At 33.7% G+C, this 26,405-nt stretch overlaps 1 protein-coding gene across 4 annotated transcripts in view; it reads left to right on the top strand.

The window, feature by feature from the left end:
• Nucleotides 1-17,343, top strand: part of LOC111508107 (solute carrier family 2, facilitated glucose transporter member 1) — a 61,619-nt gene extending 44,276 nt beyond the window's left edge. For all 4 annotated transcript variants that reach the window (XM_023163532.2, XM_023163533.2, XM_023163531.2 and 1 more), the window contains 6 exons: nucleotides 7,802-7,942; nucleotides 8,104-8,241; nucleotides 8,291-8,490; nucleotides 15,410-15,622; nucleotides 15,674-15,945; nucleotides 16,958-17,343. In XM_023163532.2, coding sequence (XP_023019300.2) covers nucleotides 7,802-7,942; nucleotides 8,104-8,241; nucleotides 8,291-8,490; nucleotides 15,410-15,622; nucleotides 15,674-15,945; nucleotides 16,958-17,108 — 1,115 coding nt within the window. In that variant the 3' untranslated portion in view covers nucleotides 17,109-17,343. The remainder of the gene's footprint in view (nucleotides 1-7,801; nucleotides 7,943-8,103; nucleotides 8,242-8,290; nucleotides 8,491-15,409; nucleotides 15,623-15,673; nucleotides 15,946-16,957) is intronic.
• The last annotated feature ends 9,062 nt before the right edge of the window (nucleotides 17,344-26,405 follow it).

Below are 26,405 nucleotides of genomic sequence, written 5' to 3'. Positions count from 1 at the left end.
GTGAGTCTGCTACTGATATATAGATGTCACTGCAAGGGTCATTTTGATATTTTTGCTGTTTTGAATAGTGGTATGTAAACTATGCCAGACATTAATTTTATTATGTCGTTAAAATTAAGGCTGACACTAACCCCTCGGAACATAAATTTTGATATTTATTATACGTTTAATTGCTTTTTGGACTTTTATTCTAAATGGGGTATACAGAATGGATAACATATTTTCGACCCTTAACGAAAGATAATGAAATGAATGATGAGGTTGAATGTTTCAAAATATCGAATTTCTTAGCATCAAGCAGTTAATTTTAACGACTTTTCCTTTAAATGGCTTGGCTCTGTTGGCCTTAAGGTTATTTCTGAAAGATGATATGGTTCCTTTTTCATACGTTTTGGTATCTAAAATTCAACGAAAAATATAATAAATCCAACTTATTACAATACTCCTCCTTTTGAAAAAGTTTTGGCTTAATTGCCATAACTTTTCTCGCTCATCCTTACTGACAAATACAACAACGCCACCTCATGTCGAATTCAAATATGAAAACAGAATAGGTATCACCTCAAGTTACGTGACTTTCAGTGGGGTTGTCCAGCATGCTATGATTAGGGTTTCCCTAACGAAATATTCCAAATTTTACAAAAAAAAGTCATTGAAATAGGAGTGAACGTATCTCCTTGTATACTATAGTTCGCGTTATCACATCACAACAGAGGCCATATTCACTCACGATTCACTGTAGTCTTTTACGCCTTGGTGAATTTCCATCTCAATAATTTCCATATGATATGCTACTCTTTATTGGTCAACGGCACATTATTCTAGATACGATTCGAATAGATTGAACTCAGATTGAATTCAATCTACACAGATCCTAAGTTCATCCTACAACTTTGTACCGCACTGATTGAAAAGTCTTTTGGTTCAGTTACTCAAGCTGCTTCGTTAATGTCTTTGTTCACAGTCCAGTGTGTCTGGGGCAAAACAGGGTAACCGCCAGTGGTATGATGGGCAGTCTGCTGGGGTTCTGCGATGGTTGGCAATGGCGTCGTCGGTTCATCTGGTTGGGCTTCTCTGGGACGCTCCCGTTGAATTATCCACCAGGTCAGGGTATTCCACAAACTTGCTAGTAATGATATTCCACACCTAATAGTTTGATACAGGTGAACGCCATTTAGGGTAACACCAATAGTGTACTTCACAACTCGGAATATGTAGTAAAAGCTAATAATTCCACTCATGAACATTCCTACGTCGGAAAACCAACCCCACAGTTGTTTCATGGTCGACTTCGCCAGCTGCTTCATCTCGTTGGCGTTGAACAGATTGAGCGTTGTGAGGATGTTCTCCACTGCCTTGCGTTCCATTCCAAACGTCAAGGTCCGTTGTACTTTGGAAATTTCCTCTTTGGGTATACAATCCTCTAGTGCTAAGGGGTTGTATTGGGGCAAATTGCAAGGGCTTTTCCGGATCCACAGCTATTTCTCGTGGGGCATTCTTAATTGTGGGATAAGGTGATATTCCTATCTACTGGTCGTCCAAATAGTAGGCAGAGGCGTCAGTCTATTGCAGTCTATTTCCGCGTACTCCTGGATGACTCTGGTTATTGGAGCTACAAATTTCGATTGGTTGTTAACGTTCACGGGTAGTTCATGGTAACAGCGATCAGTCCGTCTAATCGTCGCCGCTTTAGGTACGCATCTCAAAATGTACAGCACCTCACCCAAGACTCTTCCTACATGTCCTCCTTCTTCTTGCAAGTTCTGACAAATGGCGTGTGGTGTGAGAGGAGCCATCATTAATCGATTTCTCAGTATCTCCCTCCGTAGTCGGCATCGCCTATGTATGGTGTCGATGTACAATTTGTCCAAGCCTCTTTTATATGACTGTTCCACATATAGAAATTTACTATTAACATATGCCATCAGATCTGTATTTTCTGGAAGAATATTTATCGCTGATAGAATGTTCCTTCCTGCTTGTCTCTCCACTACTACGATTCTTGGGTGTTCGGTCTGCCATGCTTCGATGTTGCATAGCATCTCCTTCCGTAGTGACCTTGAAACGTACTTGAATCATGTCAACGGTATCGCCTGCTCGTCCATATCCATCTGATGATAGGCTTCGGCTACATCAGTAACCGAGAAGAGCATGTTAGTACCTGCTTTGTGTCCTTGAATCAAATCCGATATGTTAGGAAGGGGATAGTATTCCTTCTTGGTTACGTTATTGAGTCCTTGGTAGTCGATGCACATTCTCACTTTCTCTTCTCCATTAGGCAGGCGTTTTGTTACCAGGACTACGGGTGCAGACCACGGACTACATGATGGTCTTATAACTTTCAAGTCCAATAAACTTTTTATTTCTCCTTCGAGTACTTCTCGTTGACGATAAGGTATGCGGTATGGAGCTTTACAAATGGGCTGTGCGCCTGGTACCAAGGTCAAGCTATGCTTTACCTTTGTCGTACTAGTCAACTCTTCATCTTCATCCCGAAACAGATGCTTTTATTTTCGAATTAACTTAAATAGCTCTTCTTGGTTCATTTCATCCAAATGATGTAGGTCAAATCCATTCCTCATCTATTCATCGTTTGAAAAATCCAATTTACAAACATTGCTATTAGATGTGTTAACTTGGGGTGATTCCTCACCCACAATAGCTCTACTAAGTTTCTGTCCTCTCTTCAGAATAACCTCTTTCCACGATAAGTTTATGATTTTCACTGGGATTTCTTTTTCATTCCTGACAACAGTACGGGCTACGTGTGCTTGAGGATTTCCTATTTCGAAGGGCTCACAAACTGGGATATCACCTTCTACAAGTACTTTCAGACTTCCTCGTATATAAGCCTCTGTCCTTGGGGAAATTACCAGATCCTCCATTGCTACCAGGTCCGATTCTGATACTGGCTCATCTGATGTCTGATTCTCGTCTGGACTGATATCAGACTTACTCTGTTTCGCGTGCGATGGACGCACTCCTGAATCTGTCTTGGAAGTACCGACAGTTTCTCTAAGTTTGGAAAACTCTGGTACTCTGGCGATTTAATTTTCTAATTCCTGAGAAAAAATTCTGCCAGCATCGTTGATTCTGCTGATGTCTTCAGTTTTATTTTCGTCATCTTCTGTGTACGTTGTATTCTTTCCTGTCTCGGCTGCTGCCTCTTCTGTTGTGATAACTTGTACCGCTAAAGGTACCTCGGTTATTGCTTCAGTCTCCTCTGCATCGCCTTGCTTGTTGTTTCCTCTTCTTTCAAATTTTTCTGATATTTGTTGATGTCTATTTGTCCGCTGAACTTGTCTTCTGTAACTATCGAAGAAGATTTTCACTTTTTGAAGCCAACCAGCCCAGTTATTCTCTGATCCCCGTTGAGGAAAAGATGTGGTTTGGGCCATCAGCCTGGTTTCCATGCGCGTTGCATCTATGCTCCTTCCATTACTTTCCTTTTGTGCTCTGCCTATTAGATTTTTGTCGTTTCTTCTCCTGGTGATTTGTCCTATCTTTGATGGTAATTGGCATCCAATATTTTCGTCCATGTTCTTTTTGTGCAGAAATGGGATGACCGTGCCCCACATAGCGACTCATGGCACTTGCTCGTAGGAGATACGTTCTCGATTGGCATAGAGGAAATCCCTTCCCATTAAGGCTTGAACCGTTCCCAATGTTTCGTCCTCACAAACGATTGCGGTACATCTTGTGTTTACATCTCCATCCTCAGGTCCTATCGTCATACTCGTAGTACCCCACGTCCGCAAAGGATGTCCTATGACACTGGTCAACTGATATTTATCCGCTCCTCTCACATCTACTTCATTCTCCAGCGTTACCGCTGCTCCTGTATCTACTAAACAATAACTCAATACTCCATTCACACTCACTCTTATAATATGGGATATATCCGGTATATCTCCTGAATTTACCTCCGGTATTACCATAACCCGTTTACTTTCTCTTTTATTATGATTTTGTACACCCGAATTTCCCAATTTCCCTGTTTTATATATTTGATACTGCATCCTTGTTTGTCGATGGCCTCCATCCTGGCAGAGGGAATTCAGCCTTAGAAGTTTAAATTGACATTGTCCCCATCTTCCTGTCGTGGCCCTGAAAAAGAAGTCGACAGTGATGCTTGTCTAGGTATGGCTCCCGTATTCTGCTTTGCCTCTCTGCTGTTCTCAGCTTCCGCATTTGGTTTTCCATATCTATTGTATCCAATTACGTTTCTGACCGGCTTTCATGTACGTGGTTGAAATTCTGCAACCCTAGCTCTCCTATAAAACCTACGAAAATCTGATCGACCCTACTCTGATTGTTTCTTGGACAATCCCTTACCCAATGATGTGCTTGTTGGCACATATAACATCCATTACTGTTTTCGGGATGAACTCTGCGACAGTCTCTGGAGAAATGACCTGGTTTTCCGCATGAGTAACAATTCCTTCCTAGAAGTGGATGATTTTTGTTCCCATAATCTCTGGAACCTCTATATTCATCTCTATTGTTATCCGTGGTATCGCCCCTCAATTCCCTAGACCAACGTTCAGAATTTCCACCGCAAGCCTGGCACTCGCCCTGCTTATCTACTGCCGAAATTTTCAAGTTCGCACAAGTCCACACAGTCAGCTGCCTGTAGTTTTGCTGAAATCATCTATAACTCCCTAGACAATGGTATGCACGTGGCAGGAATATTTTTTGACCTCTCACGTGCATTTGACTGTCTTATCTTATGACTTTATTGAAACCAAACTTTTTAATCTAGGATTTAGGGGTGTATTTTTGTAATGGATCAAACATTTTCTTTCAGACCGTACAATGTTGGTAAAAATAAAAGATACACTATCTGATCCTCAACCAATCAGTTCAGGAGTTCTTCAAGGGTCTGTCCTGGGACCGCTTATCTTTCTATTATTCTTCAATGATCTACCCAAATACTTCAACATCAACAACAATAGTCTCACTCTCTTTGCTGACGATACTTCGTTAGCGGTGTCAGCACACAGCCTAGAGGAATTAAAGTCATCAACGGAAAGGTGTATAACACACTTCTTAGATTGGTGCAAGTTAAACAATCTGATTGTTAACTTGAATAAAACAAAATGTATTCATTTTAGTTCTTCCATCGGTCTTGATAAACATCCTAATGTCTTTGATATTAGAGGGGTGGAATTGGTATCAACGAATTTTACAAAATGTCTAGGAGTCTATGTGGATGATTGCTTAAGATGGTCTGAACACATTACACTCACTTGTTAAAAAGTTAACCAAGCATATTATGCTCTCTCCAGGATAAAACATTTCATGCCATTACATGCCTTGCTGGACGTATCTTATAGCTTGGTCTACAGCCATTTAAGTTACAATGTGGTTCTCTGGGGATATGCCACCAACAAAGATAGGGTTTTTATTTCCCAAAAAAAAAATTATCAGAAAATTATTTGATATCCCTTAAAGAGAATCGTGCAAACAGCACTTCATATCATATCAAATCCTGCCATTCCCTTGTATTAACATATTTAAATGCTTACTATACATCCACGATAATTTAACAAAATATGACACAAATTCTTCTTACCACAGTTACTCAACCAGAAATGGAAAATTGTTAAGTATTCCTAGACACAGATCCTCTAAATTTGAACAGTCACCCAAATTGGGAATAAAATTATTCAATAACCTACCTGATCACTTTAAAACCATGAGTTTGATGTCATTTAAAAGAGTAGTTGAAAATTTGCTCCTGTCATCCAGATTTTATTATTTTATTATACATTTTTATACTTTAAAACTACTGAGATATTTTATCTTATGTATGTTTATTTCCTTTATACTATTTTAACGTGTTGTACTGACATGTCCTATACGTTGTTAACGTCTCAAAGGATAAATAAATATTATTATTATCATTAATCGGCTTCGTTTAGAAGCTGGGTTTATTTGGTCGAGTGTGAATAAGTGCGAGACACAATAAATCCTTGCAGGTTGCGGTGGAGGGTCGAATAGACCCACTCACTTTGGACCTAACCTAACCTAAGGAGTAGTTTTAGTAATCTCCTGATGATGCTAATTTGGTTAGCGAAACGCGCGTCGAGAGACAGAATTTTTGTTTTGGTGGGAAAAAAGTGTTTTCAATAGAATAACTCAACGCCTGGGGTTCCAAATTCCATTTTCCAAATATAAAGTGACGTTTGTGTTGATGATATTAGTGGTAGAAATATAACAGTTCACACTCGATTTTATATAAAAACTTCCTTCCAATCATCTGTTTTGATTACAAGAAAACATGATCACTCATTGAAATCAAGGAAAACGTACCTTAGTTAATTGTCCATTTTTTTATTTTTCGTGTTGGTCCAGTGATTCTGTGATCCTGGATGAGTTCATGCAATGTGTGGATGTGGTTCCAAGATGCTTCTAAACTACTAGGGTTCAGTCCTTGGTACTCATACATAGTAAGTATTGCACGATGGAAACGCGAGCGTTCTTAAATTATTTTTTCTTGTATTATATGTTTCAGTATAATATATACAGAATAGGAACTTGTATTCTCAATAAGGGTCAATGTTTTTCAGTCGTACTTGATTTTTATTTCATAGTGATCACACTCGAATATTCTTCAAATTTCCTCAACCATGGACTACAGAAAAACATAACTCATTGAGATCAACAATAAGGTATCTTTCCATTTTTTATTTTCGTGTTAGATATTCAAAAAGAAAATTTTGATTTTTTTTTAATTTCCTGAGGTATTGACTCGGTCATAATCTTGCACTGATGAGTAGCTAATGAGCCCGAAACCGGTCTGCAAGTGTGCCCGTTCCAAAATTGAAGGTCGACTGGTTCAGTTGTATTGCCAATTGCATATGCAGAAAATGTTCTGTGAAGATTCCTGCACTGGCGCCTATCGGATATAATCCAAAGCCCTTCGTGGTATTAGCCAGGGGAGCAGTTGTTTTCTGATAGGCGTCAGTCCATTCAACCTACTGTGTAGGTATATTCGAGACTGGCTTGAACGTTTAAAGTTCATTTCTTTAGATTTGTTTACTGTCAGTCTTCAAGCATAGCCCACTGACTACTTATGGTAAAAAATATATTAATTTTTATGCAACATAGATTAGGGAAATTTCAATCTAGGAGGAATACTTAGGATTTTCCTTTTTCTTGTATAGTTTCTGAACTGAATTTCATTCCCGAATAATAGAGTTTCTGAGATAATTTGTGATCTTCTATCGTTACCAAGATATTAATAAAATTAGATTTTTTCATTTTTTGCCGTAATTTCCTGAAGTATTACAGACATGTAAACGAGAAACGTTTTTACCTAGGATTTTAAAAAAACTATTTTTGCAGACAAACGGCGGTCGACGATTTTCCCTTCTTTCATCTTCATAAATGTTTATCAGTTTTAATTAAGTGAAAATTGAAACTAGTTTTGTTAGATAGTTATCGTGGTTTAGAATCCCAATGACAAGAGTATTTTGCAAAATAAAATGTTTTTCTCATCCTAAGCAACACATAATAAACTATATCAATAAATATCAAAATTAACTAGAGAGTTTAGCGTTTTCATAACATATTTTAAATGTAAAACTCTACATATGATAATAAAACTCAACAAATTACTCTCTATGTAATTTATTTCAGTTGTCATTGACACATTAATTGACTGCAGGTGTGAATATATGAAACAAAACTTGAATAGTTGTAAATTTATCTCCCTAAGTTATAGTTTTTCTATTTCAGTCAAAATACAACCAAACATGAAAATTTCAAAAATAATATTTGAATATCTCTCTTTCAGGTTTGACTACAAGTGTTGTACCAATGTATTTGACTGAATTAGCACCTATTAGCCTAAGGGGTGCAATGGGGGTACTATGTCCCTTGGGAATCACTATTGGCGTTTTGCTGGGGCAAATTATATCCATACATGATGTGTTAGGTATGTCACTTACTGCAAGTAATTTTCAAACTGTACACTTGAAAGAATCATTACATCTATCACTATTTTTTTGTGTTTCAAAGGGTATATACTCTGAGTTATTCTCTGAGCTTTCAGAAGTACATTATATTTTTTTCCAAGTAAAATAAATATTTTTTTAGGTACCAAAGATTTATGGTCTTATTGCATGGCTGCTTATGTGCTTCCTCTGTTTTTTTCTACATTGACACTGCCAATTTTGCCTGAAAGTCCGAAATATCTCTTTGTGATAAAGAAATCACCAAACATGGCCTTGAAACGTAAGTAGGGTCGAATCTTTTTTTTCGTTGAGTATTTGTTAATTTGCAGAATTGAAAAAAATTAGGAATTTAGAAGAAGAATTCTTAACTGCCGAAATCAATGAACTGAAGGTGGAACAACGAGAAATTGAACAACATGTGGGAGAATCATGGAATATGAGAATAGTGTTGTCTAAGAAGTCGCTTTTATTGCCAGTTTTACTAGTATGTTCTCTGCAAATGGGACAGCAATTTAGTGGCATTAATGCGGTGAGTACTTTATCAACACTGATAAAAAAATTCAAAATATATCTAGTATTCAAAAACTGAAGAATCCAGAATCTTTCTTCAAAAAGTCACATCGTATGAACAGTGTATATACATACAAAATCGGTTTCAGCTAGTCGTGACTGAAAGAAGGAAAATAACGAAAGTGATTTCTAAGGTAGTAAATATGCGCTTGTACAGTGTTTGATAAATTGTGCACAAAGTTCTTACTCTACATATTTTTGTTGATAATTTTATGTATTTTTTCATGAACAGAGCCAATAAATATATAATAGAAGTTGCAAAATTGTCCCAAAATAAATTTTATTTAATTGTAGGTTATAGAATGCCGCGAACTCTAAAAAAAATGCAATAGCATTTCTTGTTGAAACATATTATCGACTTCATTTTGAATTTTTATCGATGAGAGGGATAAAAATTGGCTGTCAAAAATATGCTGTTACAGTTACAATATGCTAATGCTTTGGAGCGAACCTCAGAATGATGAAATTGGTTTTCACTTCTGCATGACATCAACGCGAGGATTTTTGAAAGAAAATAAAAATAAAATTGCATATTCGAACATCGCAACTGCAAAGAGTCCAGTTCCTCGTGACGAAGGCAGTTTTTCTCCAGTACCCCCAATAAAAAACGAGATGGAATATGAAAATATTTCTGGACTACAGCCTCAATCTAGTTTTCATTCTACATATTCATCTTTATACACTTCGTATGGATCTTGTGCATTAAAAGGCTCAATTACTCGGATCAAGATTAAAACAGTGGAATTTGTTGGATAAAAGTACGAGCCTCTCATATATTCGCATAAGACAATAAGATTTTACATGTTATTTTTCCAAAGAAAGTGACTTGTATTGTTGCTGCAGGGTTTTTTCAAGAAGGAATTTCCCAAAACAAAATGAATGGAGTCTTATTTGTGCCTCGAAGTATAGTTTAATAAATACCCATTAGTGCCCCTCGCACATACAACAAACGTGAAAGAAAATTATGAAAATCGGGAGGTATCACTTGTGAAAATAAAATATTCTCACTAAAAATTTTTCTGACATAAAAGTCGTAACGCGACAGTCGCGCAAGAGATAAACATCACAAAATGAAAACTTAGCTACAAAGAAAATTGACATATATGGACTCAAGAACTTTTAGTGCCAAGTGACAAAATTTTTCTGCCACCACTATACATAAAGTTGGGACTCATGAATAACTTTGAAAAAACTATGAACAATGATGGTGCAGGTTTTCATTATTTCAAAACGAAATCTCTTCGAATCAGTGACATGAAATTGAAAGAATTTTTTATTGGTTCGCAAATACAAGAGCTCATGACAAATGAAGCTTTCGATTAAAAGTTGAACAAAACAAAAAAAAAACTTGGGCAGCTTTTATAGACAGAAGTTTGTCATAATTTCCTTGATAATACAAAAGCTGACAACTACCAATAAAGCATTCGAGAACTTCTTTGTGCTTGTAGAGCTTCATGATGCAATGTCACTGAAAAATAATTTTTGGACTCGCATGAAGATTGCTTTCCTGACAATCTCGGAACTGGACCAGATGAGCATGGTGAAAAGTTTTATTAAGATATACACATTGAAAGGCGCTACAATGGAAAATGCTCAGGGGCAATGCTCACTGATTTCTATTGGTCGATTCATCACCGAGAAACGACGAAAAGAAAATAAACCACAAATCACCTTAATTATATCACCATAATGAGATAAATTTACTGATATTTTTATAACTTTTTTTAACTGTAAAAATATCATTTTTCACTGTAAAATTTGAGCCGTAGTATTTTTTCAGTTTTCTGTGATCATTGTTACTTCAATAATGTCTTCTTTTTTCTATTGTTACCATGTATGAAAACAATGAGGAGAAAAAAAATGTTTTTTGAAGATCAGTGAAATTAATCATTGCAAACATTCACAGACAACACAGTAAAGAATAAATTATTAGGTTGTACACCAAAAAATGTCTTTTGATGAATGAAGATGTTCTGTTTCATCAGACCTTCTGAAATTGTTTAAATAAATATTTTCATGTTATTAAGAAACATCCTTTATTGCATTGTATAGGTAATGCATAATACGTGCTACCGTGATAATAATTGACATGACAATACAGAAGTCCGGTCGTCACATTCTGAAGCGTTTCATTAAGGTCCTATGGCGCAACAACATCGGTGTGTTGTAACCATAGTTGGTGCTAGGATTTTTTATGCAAAAAAGTGGAGGATTTCTTGTATCATAAGATTTTACATTGAAGTTAATAATTTATAAAAGATAACTACAGTCGACTTCACCTTACAGTAGTTTGTAAATGAATGTCATATCATCATAAAAGCGTCGATTATTTAAAGTATTTTGACGATTAAAGTTGGAATATGTCTTCATATTGAAGGATATATACTTTAGACATCGAATTTGAACATTTTCAATTTTTTCAATGTCACATCTGTATTATGGGAGCTATGCAACTGAGGCATATTCCAGTGCTGATCTAACTAAAGAAGAATATTAAGTTTTGAGGGTATTACATGACAACTCTTTACCATTTCTCATTATAAATCCTAACATTTTGTTTCCCTTTGCAGAAACATTATTGAAGTGTCTATTAAAGTTCACTAATCTAAAGTAATCCCAAGGTCTCTTATTTTGTTTTCCCTGTCGAGTACATTTCCATCAATATTATAGTCATCATAAAGGATATTTTTTGATTTGGAAAAGATGATGATGTTACATTTCTTTATGTACAGGTACAAATTGTTTTTTCAGAACCAATCATGTATAATATCTCATTCATTCTGAAGAATCTGACTGTCTAAGACATGACTAACTGATAAATATAATTTCAAATCATCTGCAAATAGTAAAGACTTTGCATACTGTAAACAATTTCCAATATCATTAACAAATATATTGAACAATAATGATCCACAATGTGATCCTTGAGGCACACCGGAAGCTACAGGAATTGTTTCAGAAATGTAATTATTAATTGAACCCTGAAAACGTTGTGTTAAGTAGCTTCTTATCCGATTTAGTATACCAGTACCAAAACCTAGAGCTTTCAGTTTTTCCAACAACAAATGATTACCTCTATCAAATGCCTTCAAGAAATCGGTATAGATAGAATCTCTTTGTTTACCATTCTCCAAGGCATGTAACAGATGTTGTTCATATGTTATAAGATTTGTCATAGTAGATCGTCCTGAATAGAAACTATGTTGTTGTCGAATTATTATATTCTTGCAGGCCCAGGTCAACTCACAAGTTGACCTGAGCCTGGGCATCAACTCAGGTATTACAAACTGAATGCAAATTCCTCTATAATTTGTAACATTTTCCCTATGGCTCGATTCGAATATAGGTGTAACATAGCTATTTTTCCAGTAATCCGGAAAATACCCATTATAGAGAGATTGAAAAGAAACTGTGATGGTACAGTTAAAGTGCAGATACAGCTCTTCAACAATACCTTCGGTATACCATTAGGCCCATGAGAATACTTGAGCTTCAAGTTATGGATACTATCAAAGACATACTAGTCCAATATTAATGTTGTTAATATCAACTGTACCTTTATAACAGTAGTTTGGAATTATAAAGTCTGTGTTAGAATAGACTTTTGCCAAGTGATGGGAAAACAAATTTACAAAATTATTTCTACTATGGCTGGTCTGGTTTTCCAGATACATTGATTGAGGGTATGACGATGCCTTGTGTAAATTGGAGATATGTTTCCAAAAAAAGTTTGGGTTTTGTTGAATATCATATTCAATATTGTTTAGAGCCCAAACTATTTATAACATTCTCGATATCGTGAGATATTCTGTCTTTTTGATCCGGAAGGTTTGACTCTTTCAGATTGTGATTCAAAAAGTTTTTTTGTCCTTGCTGTTACATGAATTTCATTATGCAGTGTTTCAGCATTAAAGGCATTTCCAGGATTTGAATGTATAAAAAGTCTTTCTGCCGAGTCTGTCCTCATGATGAATTTTTATTCTCAATCTTCAAGGTTCAAGACTTTAACCATGAAGTCTGTGTCGAACATGTATTTCAGTATCATGTTCCTCCACATATTCCAAAATTTGTGTTTTGCCGGATCTTATGTTACTCAATGATTTATCCGGCCTAAATTTAAATTTGCTCACCTTTTCTTCCCTCATGTTGAGGAGGAAAATTCAAGAATGTCTCTAATGCAACTGTTTTGTCTTTGCACTCTGCTTAGTTGTTTGTTGATAGCGGTCGTTTTTTGGCCACCAAATTATTGATGCATATCTTACTATGGGTAAGATCACCATGGTGATCAAACCCATAATGTTTGATTTCAGTTTCATGTCTTTCCGGAGGTGCATCTGACCGTCATCAGTGCTACCCTGCCTTTTCACTCTTTTTAGATGTTGCTTTCAGGTCAGCCTAGGATCTAGTATCACTCCCAGATGTTTGACCTGCCCCAACAGATGGATCCCTTGACCTCCAAGTTTCAGAGATCTTCCGCCCTTTGTTGGTTCTCTTGCAGAATGTTACTTTGGTTAATTACATTGGGTTTATGTTCAGCCCTTTTTCATCGGTCCATCTAGTTCAGGGCCTGGGTAAGCACTTCCTCACTGTATTATTATATTTGCATACATTACAAAATTCCATGACAGTGGGGACAAAACTTCCTCCCTGAGGGCAACCCCTTGCTACACATGCAATTACTCTGTCTCTCATAATGGTTGTATATACCAACCTCCCACCTGCTGTTTGTATCGTTGACCCCTCTTTTCCTAAATGCCTGGGTGACTGAACGTAGGGATTCTTGTTATATAAATAAAATGCGCCTTTTAGATCCAAGTAAGCAGCTAAAAGCACTTCTTTGTTATTGTAATCTTATTTTTTTTCTTGCCCCGGCATAAACCGGGGCAAGCATGTTGGACTCGATGCAGTGGTTTGGTAGCCAGTGCTATGTGACTAATATGGATTTCAAAGGGGTCTCTTGAAATAAGGTTGAAAAACACTGCACTAGTATACCTTGATTTATATCGAATGGCAATAAACTTTGAATAAACATGTTTTTAATAAGTCTACGATAATTCAATTGCTATATCAACCCTTGTAATAATCTTGCTGTTGCTTTAAATACATTATTTATTATTACATTATTAATGGCAAATTCAGTTGTGCTGAACTCCTAGAAAAAATTTATCTACATGTTCAAAACCGCTCAACTCGACAGCAACAAACATTTTACATAACCATTTTATCGTTTGAACCACACATTCAATAGCTGCAATCCAAGAATCTTACGATTAGCCAATAGTAACGTAGATCTTGAGATGTTCAACATCTTCTGGCATCATTTTAAAAGTCAATTACGGAATATTGTGCTTTAATGTTTTAGTGTATAGTTTATGGTAGTATATGTAGTATATGTTTTATTGTCGCTCATTGTTTTTTATTGTTTTATACTCTAAAATTAACCCCTCAACTTGCTTACACTGGTGTAGGGCAGGTTTTGCGGCCTCTAATAGATACACTAGCGAGTTGGGTTGTTTTTTTAAAAACTGGTCATAAATGCTACTTTAAATTTTTTTGCGAGCTTTGACAGGTGTTAGAAAAGCCGAAAGTCGACATGAAACAACTGACTAGCCCGGGATTTGTCAAATAAGTTGGTGAAATTAAAGAACAATTCCTAACATTATTGAGACTGGTGCGTGAACAAACTTCTAGTTCTAATTTTTTGAAAATTGAAAGGAGTTGAATGAAATTGTAATGAAATAAATATCATATTAGTAAGAAGAAATGTATTTTCTCCAATTTTAAAACTTGAACATATAGTCTGACACATCTGAATTTCTGTGGAAATTTGTTGTAAGTTATTATGTTATATTTGACAACCTTCATTTCGGTTCTCATATTCTCTTAAAAATGAAGCCAGGTAAAAATGCAGACTACTCAAAAAAAATTAATATATTTTCAAGTCAAATACCTACCCGACACATACATAGGTACATACCGACATGTCGAATTTAATAATCGAAATTTCAAAGTTGAATCAAGACATTTTCAATGATCTGTAATAATTGAAAAAAAAAACATATCTTTCATGAATCAATCAACTTCTAAATTATAATATAAAATGGCACTTATTATCACCATTAGCCATCCATGAAGCAAGAATAATGCTAATGTGTAATGAAACAGCCCATATATAGTTATAGGTAATGAACAAGTCAATGCATACCTATACCTATTTCTAACAAGTTCATGCAGCCCCTTGCGTTTCGCTACTGTTGCCTCTCTTTTTTTGTTATTTATTGTTGCTGCTTTTTTATATTTATTTCCTTCAGACATTTGATTCACAAATATTTTTGAGCTTTTAGATAATAATAAATAAGAAATGTAGGTACATAAATTGCATATTATTTTTGGTCAGAGAAAAAAATTGTTAAGTATGTATTTCGTATATAACTTGATAACATACCAAAATGTCGCTCCTCAGATATGCCGGAGGAATATCTAGGTTGCCCGCTCTTTGAGCAGGCTTTGGTCATATGTAAACTTCTTATACATGTGTGATTTCCTTCATCTTATACACGAAATTTTAAATTTTTGGTTAATTTTTTTGGAGAACTTCTCCCTATTCTTGTTCATATATTAACTGTATTGTATTAACTGTAACTGTATTTACGAGTTTCTGTACCACTATTCCTGTCAACTTTATGAAATGACAATTATCACGAATATTTTTGTAGCTTAGGATTTTTTATATTTTTTTTTCAATAAATTTGATCATCTGATAATTTTCTTGGGATCATTACTTGAGTTTATTTCAAACTTCATCAAAAAAATGTTGAATAACCAATCATCATACCAAGGAATCTATGAAAACCTTATAGAAATATTATATTTTTCAGGTATTCTATTACTCCAATGTAATATTTCAAGAAGCTGGCTTATCAACATCTCAAGGAGAGCTTGCTACCATTGGAACCGGTTTTTGTAATCTGTTTATGGCTATATTATCAATATGGTTTACATCGAGGTTCGATAGGAGAGTTTGTTTGCAACTTAGTATGATCTTGTCCATATTTTTTTTGATTTTACTAGGATTTGCTATCATGTTCATTGTAAGTTCGACAGTAATATTTATAAACAATTATAATCACAAATTCTTTCAGAAATCTTATACATGGATTCCTTATCTGAGTATTATTGGGGTGTTAGGTTTCGTAACTACTTACGGGATAGGTTTAGGCCCAATCCCATATTTTGTGGGTTCTGAACTCTTCGAGATTGGTCCTAGACCAAGTGCAATGTCTTTGGGTAGTATGTCCAATTGGGCTGGTAACTTAATTATTGGTTTGACTTTTCCCACCATGAAGACTTACATTGGACCAGCAAGTTTTTTCATTTTCGCCTGTTTTGTTTTGATTCTACTGATATTTATAAGGTAAGTAGGCATCTTAATATTAGGGAACTGCAGAATTAGGGTTATAGTATTTGGCATAAATGAACATTAAAAAGGTACTTCGAGCACTTTTTTTGTTGTTTTGAGAAAAACAAAAAATTTCTGAGTCAAATAGTTTTTGTAATTGAAAAGTAAAAAAAAAATTGTAATATTTTTAGATTAGATAAGTGAAATCATGTGATTTTACCTTATTTACTTAAAAAAAATAAATTGAAATTTGAATGACAGGTACTTTTTAACTTAACTGTCTCATCTGGGTAATGAAATATACCATTTGTTGTAATGAAAACAATGAACTATATAGGAGTAAAAACATGTTCATTTGGACAAATAATTGCCAACCTAACGTAAACCAAGTGAAAAATCTAGTACACTTTGAAATTAGCAATATTAAAAGATGACTTGTTTTTGTTCATCAAAATCAAATTACTCTTCCTCTTCTGCTGAATTTTCATTTGTCGTGGGCTAATGGACTCAGGTTCATTTTTTGACTCATTTAAAAGATATAGAAGAAAACATACCCTTATAATGAGAAATTGAAGTGCCTTTTAATACCAAAATTGCGCCTTCTCTAAACAACTAAAAACTGTATTTGACTGAAAATAACTAATCACAAATCTAATCACAAAATGCCCTGGTATCTGATATATCAAATGGAGAAACAAAGTAGTGCTTTCTGTGATCATGTTCCTTTCCCATTCAATATTGAGTTTGACTTATGCAATAATGTTGATTTTTGGTAGTTTTTGCTTTTTTACTGATATTCAAAATTAGTTTGAGTAGCATAGAGACCTAGGGAATGTTAATACAATTGCTATCTATAGTATTGTTATTATTGAAAATAGCTGTGTGCAATTAAATGTATGTTATAAAGCATTAATAAAATTGTAGGTTTTTTTTTGTTGAATCTAGTCACTCTTGTTAATGATGCAGTTTTGAGAAATGAGTTTGTATTGCTCCATACATAAATGAACCAAAAGATGATATTTTTCAGATTTTATCTTCCTGAGACGCGAGGTAGGGATATTGCCGAAGTTGCCGCACTTTGTCGGAATGGTTTTTCATCAAGGCCTTTAGAAACAAGAGAAATTGCAAGAATGAAATGTGAAGAGACACAAAAGATATATGGAAATCAAGTCGCTTGATATCTGTTGGCAAGGCGTATATTTTAAAACGCCGAAATTTTAGATGTACCACTTTAGACTAATTTGGGATATTTTTGTAATCATTCAAGTGTACTTAATTATCTTATCAATATTTTAATTTAGCATACTTTAAAAAAATGTACTTTTTTATTCGCTCAAATTGAATATTTCAATATTCACGATAGTCTTTTCTAATGACAATTTGACTGCCATTCAAATTAAATATTAGAAACAACTGAATTTTTTTTCTCAGACATTCCTTCCTTCTGCTATCAAAATCAAAAATATCTTTTTATCCTCCGTATATTTCTAATTTGTTGCTTGTCTCTTAGATATGATATTTGTAGTTACAAGACAGTTACCAGCAAACTATGAGCAGTAACAGTTACCCTTTAGAAGTCATTTTGTGAATACCACAGGAGATATATCTCGTACTGATTATGTCATATGTCCGCCACACTTGGTTTACAAATGGCATTTTTAGTGCAAAACTGAAATGTATTATTGAAATCTACTTAGAAACATTCTCTTCAAAGTGGTTTAAAGCTTTCTCAGTCAGAATTATCAATTAATCGTGATATGAGTTCCAACATATTTTTTAACCAGAGATTTAATTTTGTTTTCCTTAAATATATAACGATAAATCAGATAGACAATACAACTGAAATTTTTTGTGTGATTATTTCATAATCATATTTTTATGAATTGAAGGGGTTATATTTTTAGGAGTGATTAATTTTTGGGAAAAGTTTTTGGCTTTCTACTACTTCATCATCAATTGAAAATAAGTAACTCTATACATGCAAAGAAGCAACTTTCAAACACAAACTGGAAGAAAGCCTTCCTGAAACAGCTACTTTCATATAAACATTTAATTACACGAAAGAAAAAAAATCTTTCGAAACAAATACTTTTACACGAACACTGAATTATACAGAAGATACTTTTCTCTACTCAGTTTGTATTCCAAATATTCGTTAAAGAATGATATTCAGATATCATTCACAGGAATTCTACTTTAAATGAATAGTAACAAATTGCACTTACATGGAACACTGTCATCCTCACTGGTAGACATTGATGTTTCGCTATAAGACACTTTCCTTAGGGCTCTTCAGTACCAAATTGGATAACATAGAAAATACACACAATTCATTCATGAATTACAATTTTCAATGTCATGGAATAAGTTTGATCTACTTATGTCGTTGATAACATCGTAAAGACATTTATTCACTTATTTGATTAAATCCCAGCCAAGAGGAATCTTATTTGAATTGAAGGGGTTATATTTTTAGGAGTGATTCATTTTTGGGAAAGAAAGTTTTTGGCTTTCTACTACTCTACTACAGAAAAATATGTTTATATTTCAATTGGAGAATATATCTCAATAATTTTTGAGTTTATATTTATTTGGGCCAGCTCTGTGTAGTGATGGGATATGTAGTGATGAGATAAGCGGTATTGAGGAAAGAAGTTTAAATCCCATTCAGTATGTATGGTGACTTCAACTAAGAGTAATTATGCTTCAATGTGGCAATGGCATGTATCATTGAGCTCTTGAAACCAATGAAAGGATAAAATAAATAAATGTTGGTAAAACGACTATAGCAACAAGAAATGAAAACAAAAAAGTACAAGAACAGATAAGAAAAAAGACAAGGTGCTAAAATATGTTCCATAACATAAAGATCGGAGGAGGCGAACATCAAAGGATTGTATTTGAAAGAAATATGCCAGAGCTACCTAAGGAGCTGATATCCACAAGGATAACTTACAGAAGCATGGGTCAGATATCAAAGGATTAATCAGATATATGGTATACCCCAAGGTTTGATTCTTGATGTAAAAAAACAGCAATGAATGAAAAGATAAGATTTTTCATAGACGTCACCACAATACTATGGCATAATAGACACAACAATATGTCATGGAACAGTCAGTGAAGATATTACTAAAATGAAAGATTGGTGTGATTATGACCTTTCGATGCACATTATTTGACATCCAACTGAAGAATCATACAGTGGAAAACTCTGTACCAAGTTTTGAGGGCAAAAAAATATATAACAGATTGAAATGTTACTAACACAACTCAAGGCTGATGAAGAAGTTGAACTTTGAAAGCTAAGCATTGAGAGTAATAATTAACATGCTTAATTCAGCTTACTTCACTCATATCGAGTCACGTAGGAGATATGAAAATGTACTTCAGAATACGTGTTGGGTAACACAATTTCAGACAATCTTTGTACCTTAGAAACAATCGGTTAGGTACCTGTCGAAAGTCCAAGCCTGGATACTCCTACAAATCTCTTTATCTTCAACATGGAATTTTGACTCCAATCTCGATATTTATATTCTAAACTGTCTGTCTTATCCATAAGAGAGAGAATACTACTTTTACCTACTACGCTAGGCACCAGACTGCTAAACACTACTAAGCCAATAACTAAAATGAAGACAAGTTTCCATTATTTATAAAGGTTTCAAGTAATATAACTGCCTTTCAGATGTATCAGAAGGAAAATTAGCCAAACAACGAAAGATTACCGTTGTACTTCTTTTTTGATAGAAAGAATTAAAATTGCTGTTCAACGTGGTAATGCTGCTTCCGTCCTTGGAACTTTTCCTCCTTCGCATAATTTTGATGAGATCATGCATCTGAAATCTTTACGAAACAAGCCAAAATATGTGTATATTCATCAGTCTCCTATCAAGGTTAATTTTCATCCACCTTCTTTTTTTTCAGTGCGGTCAATGGTCATTCTTGCCCCCCACATATGAGCTGCAGTCATCGTGGTTCTGGTTACCTATCAATGGAAGAGCTTCATGAAGAAAGAGCCGAATCGATCCCTCTACAAAACCCTTCATCACTTGGAAGGATCGATTGCAGCTTGAGAAATGGTTCTGATACAGATTCTGCAAAACATGTTTTTCCTTACGAATGAATAGACAGTTGTCCTGAAAATCTTGAGATGAAAATTGGATTAGATAATTTAGGAAACGCTACATGAAAAGCATTTTACAAGTGTTGTTCATGACGAAGAATTTCAAGAAAAAGGTTTTAATGATGAACGAAAACGAGAATGTTTCCTACATATTCACCAAACGCAGTTGCAGTTTCGAAAGAATGTATCATCTTTCCCACCAACCAATTTCCTGGAGTCTTTGATGTCCACTTGATACTCGTTAGGACAAGAGGATTGCTCCGAATTCTTGAGGTTCTTGTTGAATACTCTTCGTGAGAAAAAAAATACTCCTGACCACTCTGGATAGAATGATTCCGTACAGTCTATTTCGTCTTGTGTTTGTAGATCTTTGGCTGGAAAAATCCTCACTTGTTTACTTTGTAGTAAATGTTCAAGAGGTAGCAAAAACGTATGTGATTTTCTGGAACTTCAACTAGCGTTTTCTAATATGACTGATAACCAGTCCGTGCAAAGTTTATTGTCAAATCGTCTGAAAATGGAACTTTTAACAAGAGATTATCAACTGTATTGCCAAAAATGTGTCAAACTAACTGACTATTATAAGAAAACAAGTATAGCTGAGGCACCAGTCAATCTAATAGTGACACTCAGCCTCTGACGGATGCACCAAACTCTTACGAAAGTTCGAAATAGATGAACACATCAATCTAGCAGACCACTATTATATTCTGCATGCAGTCATTGTTCACTATGGTTTTGGCGTTGAATCAGGTCATTATTACGCATTGGTCAAAGACGAAACGGACTAGTTTAAGTTTGACGATAGTTGTGTCACGGAGTGTTCTGGCGATGTTTTGAATTTATTGAAGCCTCTGGAGACACTCTTTATTTTGTTTTAAGAAATAGAGGATATTGGTAGATCAAGATCTTCAGATGATGTGGTGCTGCAGGTTTTTCCGGGATTTCTTGCAGCTGAAAAAGCAAATGCGCCACTGGAATCAATGAAGGCGCCCCGGAGCGCCAATTAATTTGTGTTTTTTCATGATTTCATGATTTGTATTACTTTCTTCGTATAAAAAAACTTATTTCATTTTACAAATCGCCAAGCTTTGGTCTCTGAAGAGAGAATTAGCCAAAACGCTAAAATGAAATACAATAGAAAATACTTTTAAAAAATGGACAATACTTACAAGTAATGTGAGTTTCACAATTGCTTGATGGTAATAGTGTCATAATTTTTAGATATCTGGTAATAGTAATGTCATATTCAAAGCTTACTATAATGACAAGAATGGCATTATCATTGAAAAGATTTCTATTTCAAAAATGCTTATTCAAAGAATTTTATACAATGTGTAACTATTTTAAATTGAGAATATTACCAAGATTTATCTATGTATTATCTGTGTATTGTTGTAAATTATACTTAGATTTTCAATATCTATTTTTTTTGTTCATTTCATTAGGATTTTTGGTAATTAGGCCTATCGGACATCGTCAGTACCGGGCAGGCGGTCCTCGATTAGAGACAAAATGTGAATTACCAAGAAAAGTACTTCATAAAAATAAATGCGCAAACGCAAGCGAGACAAGTGGAAACACCTATCTGTGTCACATAATTATCCTATTGCCTTCAATCGAGGACCGCCTGCCCTGTACTGACGACCAATATGCTGAAACAGCTTTCTATCGATGGCTCTTAAATTGAAATTAATATGTGAATGATTAGAATGGTACTTATTTATTTATCTTTTGATTTTCATGGAATCAGCAGCTTGACTGCATTAACCTGCATTTCTGGAAACATGTGGATTCGTTTTTCGATGACATTCCAGGTTACCTTCCCAAATTTCTGCCACCGCAGTTGTCGGTTGATTGGTCAAACCACCAACACTGACATAAAAACTTGGCAAGTTGATTTGGGTGTCACACCAAGAAGTACCTGTTATGAGGCGTTCGGACCGTATAAAAAGACACACAACAGGATAGCACGTTCAGATAATCAAATAGAAGTCATTGAGCTTCAAATCCTTTGTGTAACTTACATTAATAGTAATATATATATATATATATATATATATATATATATATATATATATATATATATAAATTGGATAATGTTAGCGACTGGAGAAATGTATGGTAAAATGGATTAACAGGGTCTCTCAGTCAAAAAATCAAAAATCAAACTCTGCTTTACTTTGCCAAGCTTTCGCTTCTAATGGGAAGCTTTTTCAGGGCCTATAATTTAATGATTTTTGAATATTTTCGACTTTGAATAATATTACAAATCATACTTACAGTAAAAATGAGTGAAAAACAATAAATTGAAGATAGAATTGACATAAAAGTTAACATGTATACGATTTTTTTTGTGGGTTTGACAAATGTCATACCTTCACATAAATGTCATTTTTCAATGGGTATGATGATTTGATAATTTTTTACTGTAATGAAAGAGTTATTGATTGATACATCTTTCATTATTATTATGTTTTTGATGTAGTTCTAGTAAATTACTATATATACTGCTGAGATTATCAATGTCAGTTTTCTTATTCATACAATCAGAAGACTTATTAATTTCCACCATTTCAAGAAAAAGGCGTTTGGAAATATTTTTTTCTGTATGTAAAACTTTGATATTAGAGAAATTTGGTTTATGACCTGTTTCTATAGAGTGTTGTGCTAATGCACATGATTTTTTATTGAGCTTTATATCACTTTTATGTGAAGTTATTCTATCATTAAGAATTCTAGATGTTGTTCCAATATAATTCAAGTTACAATTATTACAAGGAATGTTATAAATCACATTTGACTTTTTGTTGTATCAGTTTTATCTTTCAATTTAGTATTCAAATTCTTTATAGTTTTAATATTTTTTTGGCATATTTTGATATTTTGTTCATTATGAAAAAGTTTTATGATATTTGAAGATAAATTTCCAAGGTTAGGTATAGATTTATAAGAAATATTGATAGGTGAACTATCATTACATACATTTCTGTTAATTACATCAGAATTTGTATTACTGCCAGTATTGAAAATTATTTTATTAAGAAGTTTTCTGGGATAAGAATTATCGATCAGTATGTCTCTAAGAAGTCTGAGATTTTTTTGCTTGAGGGAAGGGTGTACTAATTTTTCTATTCTTTTTTTCAAACAGAGTATTAAATTAATTTTAACTGATTTTTTGTGAAAGGAATAGTAATTGATATATCTTCCTGAATTAGTAGGTTTGACATACCAATCTGTAATCAAGGAATTATCAGTTTTACGAATAACTCTTGTATCAAGAAAAGGAAGGGTCTGATTATTTTCTATTTCGATAGTGAATTGTAACTTCTTATCATATCTATTGACAACATCAAGAATTTCATTAGATTTGTCATAAGGTATTGCACAGATGACACCGTCAACATATTTCTTTAAAAAGGGAATTTCAAAACTCAATTTGGGAAGTATGTTTTCAAAAAGATCGTCCATTACGTATTGAGCTATAATAGGAGAAATAGTAGCTCCCATTGGTGTACCAAGAATTTGTTTATAGTATTTACCTTCGAAAGAGAAATAACTTGAGTTGAAGATGAAACCAATTATTTCAATAAATTTTTTTTGGTTTATTGAACATTTTTTATTTATATCATTCCATCTTTTGATAATACTTTTCTCCACTAGATTCATAGGTATATTGCTAAAAAGTGAAATCACATCAAGGCTGATCAGAATATAACCAGGGGGTAGTGATTTTTCATTTATGAAATTGGAAAAATCGAAAGAATCCTTAATATACAATTCATTTTCATAATTATAAGCATCAGTGAGAATTTTAGTGATCATTTGAGCAATTTTGCTATTTGGAGCATCAATGGAGGAAATAATTGGTCTCAGTTTCAAATCAGGTTTATGTATTTTAGGGAGTCCATAATATTTGGGTGATATGGAATTATAAATCATGTAAGTTTTTGCTTCATCTTCTGATATCATTTCAGATTTTTTCAAATCCGTAATGATTTTATTTGCTTTTTGTTGTATTGTTGAAACGGGATCTCTATTAAGTTCAACATAAGATTCACTATCATTGATAATCTCAAGAGATTTCTCAATATAATCAGATTTCTTCATAATAACTGTCACGTTACCTTTATCAGATCTTGTAAGAATCAATTCTGGATGATTCTTCAAAAATGTTTTTGTTTTTTCAAATAGGAAATTGAGATAATTTTTATTATCATGAGGTTTTTGGAAAAAGTTAGTTACGATATTTGTTATCTTCGCTCTGAAAAGATTCTTTTTGCTATCACAAAACCCAGTTATCAAATTTTCAATATCTGAGAGTAAATTTGGTATATTCACCTCTGTGGTAGTTGGTGGCAAGCTGAAATTGAATCCTAAGGCGAGAAAATGTTTTATATCTTCTGGTATAATGATATCTGATAAATTTTTTATCCAATTTTCTTTAGTTTTGATATCTGATTTTGAATTCATTTTGAGTATATTGAGTTTATCGATATTTTTCTTTTTTATGTCATTGAAAATTTTATTGTATTTGATAGTTTGTCTCTTTTCAAATTCTAGCCAAATATTGATAGGAATTGATTTTTCTTGAAATGGTGGAAATTAATAAGTCTTCTGATTGTATGAATAAGAAAACTGACATTGATAATCTCAGCAGTATATATAGTAATTTACTAGAACTACATCAAAAACATAATAATAATGAAAGATGTATCAATCAATAACTCTTTCATTACAGTAAAAAATTATCAAATCATCATACCCATTGAAAAATGACATTTATGTGAAGGTATGACATTTGTCAAACCCACAAAAAAAATCGTATACATGTTAACTTTTATGTCAATTCTATCTTCAATTTATTGTTTTTCACTCATTTTTACTGTAAGTATGATTTGTAATATTATTCAAAGTCGAAAATATTCAAAAATCATTAAATTATAGGCCCTGAAAAAGCTTCTAATTAGAAGCGAAAGCTTGGCAAAGTAAAGCAGAGTTTGATTTTTGATTTTTTGACTGAGAGACCCTGTTAATCCATTTTACCATATATATATATATATATATATATATATATATATATATATATATATATATATATATATATATATATATATATAAAAGATTCATTTGAAGTAACAGAAAAATTTAATAACACTACTTTACCTCCAAACTATATCATAGCTAGTCTGGATGTAGTCTCCTTATTTAGTAACGTCTATTTAGAAGCATGTCTGAGATCAATCCATAAGAATTGGAGCAACATAAGTAATCATTGTAACATTGATGAAGAAACCTTTTCCAAATTATTAACCTTCCTTTTTAACAGCACATACTTTTCCTTCAATAACAAATTTTATAAGCAAACCTTTGGAACTCCCATGGGAGCATCTATTTCTCCAATATTAGCAACATATGTGATGGATGATGTATTGGACACAGTATTACCAGTATTATCCTTTAAACCTCATTTTTTGAAAAAATATGTAGATGATATCATAGTTTCATTGCCTCATGATGGCATCAATGAGATTCTTGACACTCTCAACAGTTACGACCCATACATTCAGTTTACGATAGAAACAGAAGATAACTTGCAGTCAGTACCATTCCTGGATACAAAGTTCATCAGAACAACAGATAACAAAGTCTTAATTGACTGGTACAGAAAACCTTGCAGCTCAGGTAGATACATGAACTACCTATCGTATCATAAACATTCGATGAAAGTGAACTTGGTCAAGCAACTGAAAAATAGAGTGCTAAAAATCTCTGACATAAGCTTCCATAGTAAAAATCTTAAAATTCTTGCTAATCTTTTCATAGAAAATTCTTATCCAATCCGTTTGATAAATAATATTTTGTTCAGTACACCAACATCTCTGGAAAACTATAATTTAACTTCCAATTTAACCCTCCCTGTCAATGACAATATAACTAGTGATGCTCCAACCCAATTCATTTTTACATCCTTACCTTTTATCAAGGAGATCACTCCCAAACTATCTAGGATTTTTCAAAATTTACCTAACATTAAAATAGCCAATAAAACGGTACTTACCATTAAATCAATCCATAGCAAAGTCAAGGACAAGGTCCCTCTAATAAACCAAGTGAATGTTGTGTATAGTATTCCGTGTCAATCATGTGACAGGATATATATTGGCCAAACTTCACGATCATTAGGTGCTAGAATTACTTCGCACAAAAGTGACTGTAGATTACATCCAGAAAGATGCTCTTTAGCAGACCATGTGAATAATTTGGACCACCTTATGAATTATAACGCAATGAAAGTATTAGCCACTGAATCAACCTCAGTTAAGAGGTCCTTTCTAGAAATGTC

Source organism: Leptinotarsa decemlineata, unplaced genomic scaffold (genome assembly GCF_025532065.1).
Source record: "Leptinotarsa decemlineata unplaced genomic scaffold, Ldec_3_MD MMD2_P_RNA_scaffold_9, whole genome shotgun sequence".
Classification (NCBI taxonomy): domain Eukaryota; kingdom Metazoa; phylum Arthropoda; class Insecta; order Coleoptera; family Chrysomelidae; genus Leptinotarsa; species Leptinotarsa decemlineata.
The sequence above is the reverse complement of the archived record's forward strand: the minus strand, read 5'-3'. Positions and strand labels throughout refer to the sequence as shown.